Below are 13,299 nucleotides of genomic sequence, written 5' to 3' on the forward strand. Positions count from 1 at the left end.
TTCTTGCTGTCGACGTCGCTGGACCCAGGATTGGGCAACAAGTCTTGGCAAATGCAAGGCCCACGCGGTGGACCTAAAATGGCGTCTTGGGTGGACCAGGAGGGTCCAGGGTACTTCTCCGATGGAGGGAAGCAAGGGCCAGTCTGGAGCAACCAGACCAGCAGCAGAAATGTCGTCGGGCGTCGTCGGGAAGGCCACAAGCCAGCGGGCTAGTAGCCAAACAACGCGGTGAGCAGCCAAAAGCAGAAGGGCCCCACGCAGATCGTGGAGATGCTGGGGGGCTGCACTTCGGTGCTGGAGCTGCTCAGGGTCGGGGCTTCTCGGACCCCAAAGCACTCACCAGGAATTCACTCGGCGGGCTTGCTGGAAAGAAGTCGTGCAGTCTTGAAGATGGCCGGTCCCTCGAGGTCTCGTCACACCCACGAATCTCAGCGTGACTGATGATGCAGGTAGAGGTCAGAGGTGCCAGGGAAGCCGGTTCTCGTCGAGCTGGGCAGTCGGATTCCGGAGGAAGGACGTGCAGCAGACCGCAGTGTTCTTAGATGGTGCCTGCGGATGCAGGGTGACTACTCCTTAGTCACAAGGGAGAAATCTTAGGAAGAAGTCTTGAGTTCCTTTCGTGGAAAGTAGTTTCAGGATTCAAAGATGATCTGATTTGGAAGGGGGCCAGTCTCTACCTTTATCTGGGAAAAGGGGGCTGGCACGCGACTAGGTCCTGCCCTATGGGTGGGACCAGGAGGGGGGTGGTTACACCCACTTCCTTGGCGGGCTTTTCCCCAGGCCAGGGGCTGGAGTGCCCCTGGAACTGGTTCCAGCCAGCCTATGCACAGTGAGCACCGGGGTGCCACGTGCAGTCACCTTCCTCTGAAGCCCTGCCTACCTACAATACACAAAACCCTGTCTGGGACGGTGCTGGCACCGCCCCTGGCAGGAAACCCTTTGTCCTTATCTCCTGCTCTGGGAGGACTCCCAGCAGCAGGAGGGCAGACTTGTGTCTCGGTGGCAGCATCCATTTTGTGGAGCTGAGGCTCTGTTTGACTTTAACCGGGGTTACAGGTTACATACATGTCGTGTCCCTCTAGAAGGGTGGAATGCTAACCCCGTCGCCAGAATTGGCGAGGGGTTAGTATTCCAATTCGTATGACACCTTACTCGACATGTTTTGATAAAGCAATACCAGAGTTGGCATATAACCGCGAGGATTATAATGCACTTAAGAGTATATGGTATGCGATATCATGGAAACGGCTAAGGGATAGATCCCGAAAGCCGCAGACAGGCTCAGCTCATGCCAGAGCACCATCTCACACGATTCCAAGCACTCTGCCTTCAGGATTGTTAAGGCCTGCCATAGGAGTGACTGATAGGAGATCTGTGTGTCCATTTTAGGGTTAGATATAGGTATACTATATCTAAAGCAAAGGGTGATTACACCACCTTGCCCCAGCTGTCAAGCAGCCAGTTGTGTCAGATTTGGATGGCCAGCCAGGGGTGGCATAATACATGCTGCAGCCCCTGGTAGGCCCTGGGTACACCTATGCCCTGGGTACCTAAGGTACACTGTACAGGGACTGATAAGGTGACTCAGTATCCAATTTAGATATGTACCTAAGGTACATGGAATCCATTTTACAGAGAGAGCAGTAGGCCTGGGGTCCTGAATAGCAGGGCCCCAGGTCAACTAAGTCAGAAGACCAGCAAAACACCAGGCAAAAAGTTGGGGGCAACCATAGTCAGGGATCTACCTTCCTACACGTGATGTTTAGATTTGTTGAACAGAAGAAAAAAAGACTCCCTTCCACACGACGTGCGGTGAAAATCTGAGGAGAACTAGCCTCTGCTGGGAGTGTTCTCGAGGGTGCTAACAGCTGATGGGCTGTATGCCAACATTTGGTCTTTTTTTAAAAGGACATGGATAGACTACTTATTAGATCGCCTTGGGCCATTATAGCCTATGAAGGATTTAAGGCACTGCTTCAATATTTTACTGTGGGACTCCCATCTCAACGACGGGGAATGATTTAGGCATGTGAATCTATGAAAGATACCCCAAATACTGGATAAGCTGCGATGCTCGGGAACATAGGGACACCGTTTGTCCTCTTCACCAAGGCCCAGGAAGGAAGGGTGCAGGGGTGCCTTTTGGTGTCAGAAACGGCTTACCAGAGCAGGTCATGGTTGAGGGGGTATCCATGCAGAGGAGACGATGTTGAGGAGTACAGGAGAGGTCAGCTCACAGTGGACTTGGGCTCTGAAGTGCTGGGGAACCTTACTGGAACTGTTAGGCCATTTGGACTCGGGCCGAGGTCGTCAGGTGCAGAGGTTGAACCAGGGCCAGGCTTCGCAGTCCTTCAGGTCACAGAGGCTTTGCTTTGGAGATAGCTGGTTGGTGAACAGGTCCACTGTTCTCAGGAGTCTTGATCTTTGTCAAAGGCAGGTAGTCCTCCCGAGGCTTTGGATGTCGCTGGGCTGCAGGAAGGGTCATCTTTTGGTGTAGGATCGTCGAGAGCTGCAGACAGGCCGGCAGTCAATTGGTTTCTGCAGTCTTTTCTGCTGTTGCGACTCAGTGGTGTCCGAATCTTCTCAGTTTATCAGGAACTGAAGTTCAGGTTCTGGAGATGCCACCTAAATACTAGATTTAGGGGCATTTTAGGGGAGTGACAGGTAGGGCCCAATAGGCCCCTTACATGGGATGTCTCCTCCCTCTATCATGCCCACCTCCTGTGGGAGGGGATATGGACCTTGCCCTGATTGGATAAGTCCCACCATCTTCATGATGGTGGGCACTAAAAAGGGTACTTCACCTCGCCTCCAGCACCGGAGGGCCGGAGTAGGCAGGGGGTATGACTCCTATTCTTTCTATGTTTTCCCACCTGTCCTCCCGCCAAAAATGGGATGAGGACAGGAATGGGGCCAGCTTCCTCTAACAGGAGAGGCTGGGGTCGCATTACAAAGGTGGAAAGGCCTTTGAACCTCCCTGCCACGGACAGCTCTTCTTGACCAGCAGGAGGTGTGAACACCTCCACCAACGAAAGGCATTGTTCTCAACCTCTGAGTGCATAGCAACTCACCCCTTGAGGCCAGAACAAAGTCTGGTGGTAGCAGGCTGGTTCAAGCCAGTCAGTGACCACATTAAGGATTTGTAGGTTTCAGGAGTCCCCTTTAAGTAGTCCTCTGATTGCATTTTTTGTATAAATCTGACACTGGAACTAGTGCTGGTTCATTATGCTGAGACGTTTAGTACCAGACCTCCCATATTTCAGTGAGGCCATCATGGAGCTGGGGAACTCGTAATGACGAGTGTCTAGCTCATGGACTTACTATGGCTTCCCTGGTCACTTAAAATATCCAGGGATTGACAAGGATATTGCAGGGGAATATCTGCTCATGCTGAAATGCCTTCACAGAGGGTATATTGCACCCTGCCTCAGGGTTAAGGCCTGCTAGATGGGTGTCTTAACTATATCTTGTGCAGTGTCTATGAGAATGGCACACAGGGATGTGTGCCATGTTGACTCTACAGTTTTGTCTGCACCAAGACACGTAGGGTGCAGTGGCAGTGTGCATGTGCTTGGTTGAAATGGTCACATAGGGTAGGTCAATTCATGCTGCAGGCCTTCGGGACCCTCTTTAACCACAAAAATCTTGCTACCAGGGGTACGTTTTACAAGGGACTTATATGTGAGCTAAAGTAGTGCCAATTGTGGTATAGGTTTCAGGGAAAGAACACTAGTACTGGGAATCTGGTTGGGAGGGACCCAGTACTCTATGGTCGAAATTGAATCAAAAGCCAGGCAAAAGGTTGGGGGGTGCTGCAACGGAAACCCACTTTCCTACACTGTGCTTGAGGTGCATTAGCAGTGCAGCTTTTCATCCCAATATTAGAGGGTATGCTTAGTAATCAGAGTTAAGAGTAGCTCCTGGACAAACCATTAGATATGAGAATGACTGTAGCTTAGGCTTACCTTGATGTATTTGATGGTCTGGTTTTGCCTGTCATACCAGAAGCCATAATCAATCCAGAGTCGAATGAGCTCTAGCGGAGGCTGGGAACCAAAGGTGTCGTTGGCTGGCATGTTGAGATCATCCATGAAAGTAATCAGCTTCTTGCCTCCCATAGGCACATAGACCCCTTTGGTCCTTTTCTCTACGCGACTTTCAATAATGTTCTGGACATTTCTGGATGTTGTCTGAGAAGAAAGATAAGAATGTCTTACATGTAAGCTTGAGATTTCATGAGGAATACCTCAATGAGATAGAAACGTGACTTGTGTACTTGGTAGAAAAGGTTTTATATTCTGAAATACACTTGTATATTCTTAAAGTCAACTTATGAACCACAGAAGGCCAAAATCATTACATAAGTGCAGCAAACTGAAGGCTATTTCTAACTTGCAAATGTCTAAGAAAGCCGTACTTTGGTAACATTTAGGTGCTAATTTAGGAATGCTGCTGAACATCAAGAAAAACTTGAAAACAAAAGGCTCAACTCCACCAATTAGACCAAATTAGAAATCCTAAATGTTCCTACCTTCACATACAGTAGCAGAGACATGCTCATTGAGGAGATTCGTCTATGATAGCTCTCACATGCCCAGCCTAGAGAACCAGTGTAGCACATTAATGGTGGAAATCTACACTCCACTCGCAAATAACACATTACCTCCAGACTAGAACTCAACACTCTTCCCCTAAACTGCAACTGAACTTCTGGGCCAATGGAAGAGATAAATTCAGCAGAGCCAACAAAACGCTCACCCATACAGTGACTCATACCCTCATGCCACCAAACAATCCTCCGCGCTCCAGCAAGCACATAATGAACTTCAAGGATAAGGAAAAAAACTCCCAGGAATGTATTGCTTCCAAAATGATCCCTGAAAATGTAGGCAAACAAGTTACCTAACATTGGTAAAGCTCTTTATAGTGGATATCCTATCTAACCACAGATTCATCACTTCAGAAAATCTCCAGACACCAAACTGGATTTTTCATAGCAGCCCTCCTGCACACTGCAAGGTGGCATTGTATGGCTCCATGTCGGATTCAAGCTGCTCCAACAGTGACAGAGCAGTTACGTATAAGAGCCGCCCTTACGAGCTGACGTTAGTTTCTGCTCTTTACACTTTCTGCAACTGCAGACACGAAGAATGAACAATTGTTGATAACAGTGTGATTAATACTAATTTGTAGCCTTTTAAAATGTTAAACAGAGGCCACTAAACAGAACAGGGAGGCAGAAGGACAATGATGAATCTACAGTTAGAAAGAGTATCTGCCAGAAAGAGCTTTACCAGAAGTAAATAATGTGTTGTCCTTATTGATACTTATACCGAAAATACCTTACCTTAAAATAGAGTCCAAATCAATACCTCCTAAAGGTGGAGGGTCTGTGAAGTGGGTTAAAACCAAAACATCTTGTAGAACAGAGCAGGTAAAATGTTCTACCCATCTGACTTGGCAGTCAAGGCAGTAGTGCTTTGTGAACATGTGCACTGGAGTCCATGCGGGCACTCCGCATACCAACTCAGTGGTAGCAGTCTTAGCCCTGGTGGAATGGGCTATCAGACCTTCCAGGGCTGTTATTTGGTCAGTGTAGAAAACCGTAATGTAAACTACTAACCACCTCAACAGGGCACTCTTCTGCACAACTTTCCATTTATTTGCTCTAGGGAATCCCACAAAAGCTGATCATTCATAAGTTAGTCAATACAGTTAGTTATACAATTTATGTAAAAGCCTAAAGTCCTTTTGGAATACCACCCTTGGACTCTCTCCTAGTCTTTCTGTGGAGTAAAGAACGCTCCTGGCAGACTGATGGGTTGCCCAAAATGGAGAGGAGTCATGACTTTTGGTAAGAAGGCCACCTGAGTTCTGAGAACTAATTTATTTTGGAAAAGATGGAATAAAGAGCTTGCACTAAAAGTTCCTAAAGTTCAGTCACACGACAACCGGATGTAATTGCAATGAGGAAGACAGAGTCTGGAGATGTAATGAGAAGCTATCCATCTGCTCAAAGGGCTTACACTTGAGAAAAGTCAAGACCAAATGAACAAGTTACTTACCTTCGGTAACGATATATCTGTAAGAAACAGTAGTTAGTATTAGATTCCTTACCTTAGAATATCCCCAGGCGTCAGTCTGGATCCGGAAACTTTTGCGTAGCAGTACCCCTGCGCGTCGGTAGGCGTCGTCTGCAGGCGTCCCCTGCGGCTCCGCGTCGTCGGCGTCGTGCGCCGTGATGACGTCGCTGGAGTATATAGACGCCGCCTCCGCGCGCTGACGTCAGTTCTTTGCACACAGCTTTTCCGCGCCAGAACACGCAGAGCCATGTGAGAACTAACACTGGTGCCATTTGAAACTAGGGCCCTGAAAGGGATGTCCTTAACCCTAGGTATCAGTTCGCAGAACGGGGAGGATGGGTGGGGCGGTAAGGAATCTAATACTAACTACTGTTTCTTACAGATATATCGTTACCGAAGGTAAGTAACTTGTTCATCTGAAAGAAACAGGTTAGTATTAGATTCCTTACCTTAGAATAGATACCCCAGCAATACCAACCCCGGTGGTGGGTCTGCGAACCAATGCAAACCTACACCAGAAAGTCCTGGAGGACCGAACGGCCAAAGAAGCCATCCCTCCGGACTTGACTGTCCAGGCAGTAGTGCCTCGCAAAGGTGTGCAGCGAGGCCCACGTGGCCGCCTGGCAAATGTCCTGCAAAGGGACTCCCCGGCCCAGGGCAGTAGTAGCCGCCGTGGCCCGAGTGGAATGGGCCCTCAGCCCAACAGGAGGCTCCTTCCGAGCCAAAGAGTAGCATGCTTTGATGCACAGGACGACCCACCGAGAGATGGTTCGTTTCTGCACCGCCCTTCCCTTCTTCTCACCCACGTAGCCAACAAACAGTTGGTCATCCACCCGGAACTGGCGTGTGCGATCCATGTAAAACGAAAGCGCACGTTTTGGGTCCAGACGATGGAGCCGCTCTTCATCCTTTGAAGGATGCGGAGGCGGGAAGAAGGAGGGCAAGGTGATGGACTGCCCAATGTGAAAAGCAGAGACTACCTTGGGCAGGAAAGAAGGTCTAGTCCGAAGGACCACCTTATCAGGATGAACAGACAAGAAAGGAGGTTTAACAGAAAGAGCCTGGAGCTCACTCACTCTCCTGGCAGAGGTGATGGCCACCAGGAAGGCCGTCTTTAAAGTGAGAAGACGGAGAGGACAGGAATGAAGGGGCTCAAAGGGAGCGCACATCAGGAAAGTCAAGACCAGGTTCAAGTCCCACTGAGGCATCACGAACGGAGTTGGAGGATACATGTGCGTGATGCCCTTCAAGAATCTTAACACAATAGGGGACTTGAATAAAGATGGCTGATCAGGTAGCCTCAAGAAGGCGGAAAGGGCAGAAAGATAGCCCTTGATAGTGCCCAGAGCAGAGCCCTGCTGGGCAAGGGAAAGGAGGAAGAGGAGAACCTCAGACAGAGGGGCAGAAAGGGGATCCACAGCCTTTGCTGTGCACCATGCCACAAATCTGTTCCACCGGCAGGCGTATACCGACTTCGTGGAGGGACGCCTGGCTGCCAGAATTACATCACAGACTTCAGGAGGCAAGTCAAATGGCCTCAACTGCCGCCGCTCAATCTCCAAGCATGGAGGTGGAGACTGGACAGGTTCGGGTGGAGGACCGTCCCCTGCTGCTGCGACAGAAGGTCCTCCTGAATGGGCAGGCGGATCGAGGGACCGACTGTCATGCTGAGTAGCTCGGGATACCAGTATCTTCGAGCCCAGTCCGGAGCCACAAGGATAACTTGGGCCCGGTCGCGCCTGATCTTCTTCAGCACTCTGGGCAGAAGTGGTATAGGCGGAAAGGCGTACAACAGACCGCAACTCCACTCGCGCCGAAAGGCGTCGCCGAGCGAGTGCCGTCTTGGAAACTCCAACGCGCAGAACTGATGACATTGCGCGTTCTCTTCTGTGGCGAATAGATCTAACCAAGGCTCTCCCCATTGCTGAAAGAGGCCTCTCGCCACGTCCGAGTTCAGACGCCATTCGTGATCCACCGAGCACCGACGGCTGAGTTCGTCCGCCCTGGCGTTCAGAGAACCTGCCAGGTGTTGAACCGTCAGAGTCACGCCCTGACGTTCCAGCCATTGCCAGAGGCGCAGAGGCTCCTGGCAAAGGGTCCACGACCCCACACCGCCCTGTTTGTTGCAGTACCACATGGCGGTGGTGTTGTCCGTGAACACCTGCACTACACTCCCGTTGACAAAGGGGAGGAATGCCTTCAGTGCTAGGCGAATCGCCCGCAGCTCCAACAGGTTGATATGTAGCCGGGACTCCGCCGGAGACCAGATGCCTCTGATCTCCGCCTCTCCCAAGTGGCCACCCCAGCCCTGGAGGGACTCGTCCGTCACAACCACGTGCTCCGGTTGGGGAAGGGAGAGGGATCTGCCTCTGACCCAATCGCGGTCCGTAAGCCACCACTGCAACTGTCTCGCAGTGCCCTCCGAGATCAGGACATGGTCGGATAGGTTGCCCTGATGCTGGGCCCACTGAAACTTCAGGTCCCACTGCAGAGCCCGCATCCGCCACCTGGCGTGATGCACCAGTAGGATGCAGGAGGCCATCAGCCCCAGAAGCCGCAGCGTCAACCTGACCGAAACCCGGGATAACGGCTGAAAGATGGGAATCAGAGCCTGAATACCCCGGACCCGCCGTTCCGGGGGATAAACCCGAAACTGCGCCGAGTCGAGAACCGCTCCGATGAAAAGGAGCTTTTGAGAGGGACACAGGTGTGATTTCGGCACATTGATGGAAAACCCCAGCTCGTGCAGGAGGTCTGCCGTCATCTGAAGGTGGTGGACGACTGCCTGGGGCGAGCCCGCCTTCAACAACCAGTCGTCGAGGTAGGGGAAGACTGAAACCCCCAACCGGCGCAGATGAGCTGCGACCACCGCCATCACTTTCGTGAACACCCGTGGGGCGCTGGTAAGGCCGAAGGGGAGCACGATAAACTGAAAGTGCTCGTGGCCTACCGTGAACCGCAGGTAACGCCGGTGGGCCGGCAGGACGGGGATGTGAAAATACGCATCCTGCAAGTCCAACGCTACCATCCAGTCTTGTGGGTCCAGAGCAGCCAAGACCTGAGCCAAAGTCAACATCTTGAACTTCTCCTTCCGGAGGAAGCCGTTGACGTTCCGTAGGTCCAAGATAGGACGCAGGCCTCCTTTGTCCTTCTTGGGCACCAGAAAGTAGTGGGAGTAGCAACCACACCCTACTTCTGGCCCAGGAACGCGCTCGATGGCCCCCTTGGCCAAGAGGGCCGTAACTTCCTCCTGCAGAAGTGTCAAGTGGTCCCCCGACACACGGTGGTTCTGCGGTGGCATGGCTGGAGGAGTGGACTCGAAGGGGAGGGCGTAGCCCCTTCGAACGAGCTGCAGCACCCACCTGTCCGATGTTATCGCGCGCCAGCGGGAGTGGTGATGGCGAACCCTGCCACCCACTGGCGTCACGTGAGCCCGAAAGCTCGGACTAGGAAGGCTTGGATGCAGCAGCGGGGGGAGGCGTGGACTGACCTCGCCGCTGGCCTCTACCGCCACCACGGCGGAAACCACGGCCGCCACCGCGCTGGGGAGCGTTCTGCGGCGCGTGGCTGGCAGCACGTGTGGGACCGCCCCTCCCTTGGCCACGAAAGGGGCGAAACGAACCCGTCTGCTGGCGCTGGGTCGAAAGACCCAAGGACTTGGCCGTGACCCTGGAGTCCTTGAAGCGCTCCAGCGCGTGGTCCGCTTTGTCACCAAACAGGCGACTGCCATCAAATGGCATGTCCATGAGTGTATTTTGGACGTCTGGCGAGAAGTTGGCAGATCTCAGCCAAGCATGGCGACGAATCGCCACCGTCGTGGACATAGCCCGTCCCAGCGAGTCGGTCGTGTCCAGACCACAACGGATCGAGTACCGCGCCGCATCCCGGCCTTCAACGAAGGCCCGGGTGAGCTTGTCCCGCACTTCCTGGGGGCATTGCGGCAAACACTCCTCGACCGTATCCCACAGGGAATGTGTGTAGCGGCCCAAGAGGCACGCGGTATTACAAGACCGCAGTCCAGCGCTCAAAGAGGAAAAGACCTTTTTACCAAATTGGTCATACCGCTTTGATTCCCGATCGGGCGGAGCCGACGGGAACGCGGACTGCGAAGTGGAGGCCTGGATCACCAGACTCTCCGGGGAGGGATGGGTGGATAGGAAGGCAGGGTCGTCCGAGCACGGACGGTGACGCCTGGCAACGTTCCGGTCAACCGGTGCACCGGAAGCGGGCCTGGACCAGGTGCCCAAAAGGACATCCGTCAGGGCCTCATTAAACGGCAGCAGAGGCTCCTGGGGGCATGACTGCGGTTTAAACACTTCGGTCAGAATGTTCGGCTTGACCTTCGCGACAGGGAGCTCAAGGCTCAGGGCCTTGGCAGCCCTCATCAGGACCACCGAATAGGCAGCACCTGCCTCAGACGCCACAGGGGTCGGGGAGACAAACCCAGGGTTGGGCGACTCGTCCAGACCACTGGCATCACCCAGATCACCTACCCAGTCCACATCATACTGGCAGGCACGGGATAAAGGGTCCTCAGACCCCTCCCAACCCTCTCCATACTCGTCCTCATCGCCGTATTCTGGATCGACGATATAGACCTCGGGGTCAATGGGCCCCATCGGCGCCGGATCCGGCGTCGGACGACGCCGGTCCGACTCCGCGTCAGGAGTCAGAGGGGAAATGGGGGTGGCGCCGTGTGGCGTCGGCGCCGGGGACCCGACGCCGGCCGGAACCGACGGCGGAGTCGCTGCACCGCGCGGAGGCGGAACCACGGGCTGGCCCAAAGGAACCGACGCCGGAGAGGCCGGTAGACCAGCCGACGACGAACCAGAGGGGCCCAGCGGCGCCGAGGCCGGAGCCACCGGCGGCGTCGAGGCAGGAGCACCCGAACCGCTCGGGCCCCCAGACGGGACCGACGGGCCCGCAGGCGCCGTAGGCCCCGCCGGAGGAGACCTCGCCCTCATAGCGATGAGGAAGGCCTCGATCTCCTCACGCGACGCGCCTTCCCCAGGGACCGACAGGTATGGGGCAGACGGCGTCGGCAACCCACGCGGGGCCGCGGGGGTGGGGTCACCCGAGCCCCCGGCCGCATCACGCGGGCGTCGGGGGGAGTCGGGGGTACGATGACGACGCCCCGACTTCTTACGCTTACCTGACGAACCGGAGGAATGGTGGCGACTCCCGGAGCGCTCATGGCGGCTCCGCGATCGTTCCTTCGACCGCTCCCTCGACCTCCGACCGGACCGGGACCGCTCTCGACGCGGGGCCGACACACGGAGCTCGAGAAGCTTGCGGGACCGCTCCCGCCTAGCTTTACCAGTCAAGGCCCGACAGTCGACGCAGGACTCCACGTCGTGGTCCGCGCCCAGACACCGGAGGCAGAGTCGATGGTGGTCGGTGACCGACATCAGGCGGTCGCACTCGTCGCAACCCTTGAAACCGGGCATCCTACCGGCACCGTAGAAGATTAAGTAGTTAACAATAAACTTGGTCAAAAGACCGGAGTACTGCTCTTCGGATCTGCGCTAACTGGCGCGGAAAAAAGAAGAACTGACGTCAGCGCGCGGAGGCGGCGTCTATATACTCCAGCGACGTCATCACGGCGCACGACGCCGACGACGCGGAGCCGCAGGGGACGCCTGCAGACGACGCCTACCGACGCGCAGGGGTACTGCTACGCAAAAGTTTCCGGATCCAGACTGACGCCTGGGGATATTCTAAGGTAAGGAATCTAATACTAACCTGTTTCTTTCAGATTAGGGTCCCACTATGTAATCACAAACAGCGTGGGAGAATACATGCACCAAACATTTAATAAATCTCAACACTACAGGTGCTATGAACAAGGAAGGTCGATATGACAAACGCATAAAGGCCAAAAGGACTGACAAACAACCTTTTGTAGTACCCATCTGAAGGCCTTGCTTCTCTGAAAACAAAATAAACAAAAGAACATCCTACAAGTTTTCCTGTAAGGGGTCAGTAATGAGATCGCCAAGCCAGGTAAAAAATTTGTCCCAGTGCCTGTCAGGATCCGCAACTGTTATCAAGCGAGTTCTGCTGACAATCCGTCTCACTCCATAGAGTGACATCAGACAGGGTCAAACAAGAGGGATAGAAGAATGGCTGAGAAAGAGAGAGTCAGAGAGACAAGAGTGGGAGAGATTGAGAGATTGAGAGATTGAGAGAGAGAGAGAGAGAGAGAGAGAGAGAGAGAGAGAGAGAGAGAGAGAGAGAGAGAGAGAGAGAAACAGAACGCTATAACTTTACGTACTATAGCTGTAGGAAAGGAGGATCTGCTTTAATGGGTACCCCCACTTTTTGCTAGCGTCATTATGTTTTTCTGACTAGACTGACTGGGATCCTGCTAATCAGGACCCCAGTCTTTGTGCTTCCTACCTAAAGAACAAGTTACTTACCTTCGGTAACGATATATCTGTAAGAAACAGTAGTTAGTATTAGATTCCTTACCTTAGAATATCCCCAGGCGTCAGTCTGGATCCGGAAACTTTTGCGTAGCAGTACCCCTGCGCGTCGGTAGGCGTCATCTGCAGGCGTCCCCTGCGGCTCCGCGTCGTCGGCGTCGTGCGCCGTGATGACGTCGCTGGAGTATATAGACGCCGCCTCCGCGCGCTGACGTCAGTTCTTTGCACACAGCTTTTCCGCGCCAGAACACGCAGAGCCATGTGAGAACTAACACTGGTGCCATTTGAAACTAGGGCCCTGAAAGGGATGTCCTTAACCCTAGTTATCAGTTCGCAGAACGGGGAGGATGGGTGGGGCGGTAAGGAATCTAATACTAACTACTGTTTCTTACAGATATATCGTTACCGAAGGTAAGTAACTTGTTCATCTGAAAGAAACAGGTTAGTATTAGATTCCTTACCTTAGAATAGATACCCCAGCAATACCAACCCCGGTGGTGGGTCTGCGAACCAATACAACCTACACCAGAAAGTCCTGGAGGACCGAACGGCCAAAGAAGCCATCCCTCCGGACTTGACTGTCCAGGCAGTAGTGCCTCGCAAAGGTGTGCAGCGAGGCCCACGTAGCCGCCTGGCAAATGTCCTGCAAAGGGACTCCCCGGCCCAGGGCAGTAGTAGCCGCCGTAGCCCGAGTGGAATGGGCCCTCAGCCCAACAGGAGGCTCCTTCCGAGCCAAAGAGTAGCATGCTTTGATGCACAGGACGACCCACCGAGAGATGGTTCGTTTCTGT

General features: G+C 53.6%; 1 protein-coding gene across 2 annotated transcripts in view; it reads right to left on the minus strand.

Moving 5' to 3' along the window:
* Positions 1-13,299, minus strand: part of DNAH2 (dynein axonemal heavy chain 2) — a 3,497,426-nt gene that overhangs the window by 1,471,517 nt on the left and 2,012,610 nt on the right. For both annotated transcript variants that reach the window (XM_078670326.1, XM_078670327.1), the window contains one exon: positions 3,966-4,190. In XM_078670326.1, coding sequence (XP_078526452.1) covers positions 3,966-4,190 — 225 coding nt within the window. The remainder of the gene's footprint in view (positions 1-3,965; positions 4,191-13,299) is intronic.

This window comes from Lissotriton helveticus, chromosome 12 (assembly GCF_964261635.1).
Source record: "Lissotriton helveticus chromosome 12, aLisHel1.1, whole genome shotgun sequence".
Taxonomy (NCBI): Eukaryota; Metazoa; Chordata; class Amphibia; order Caudata; family Salamandridae; genus Lissotriton; species Lissotriton helveticus.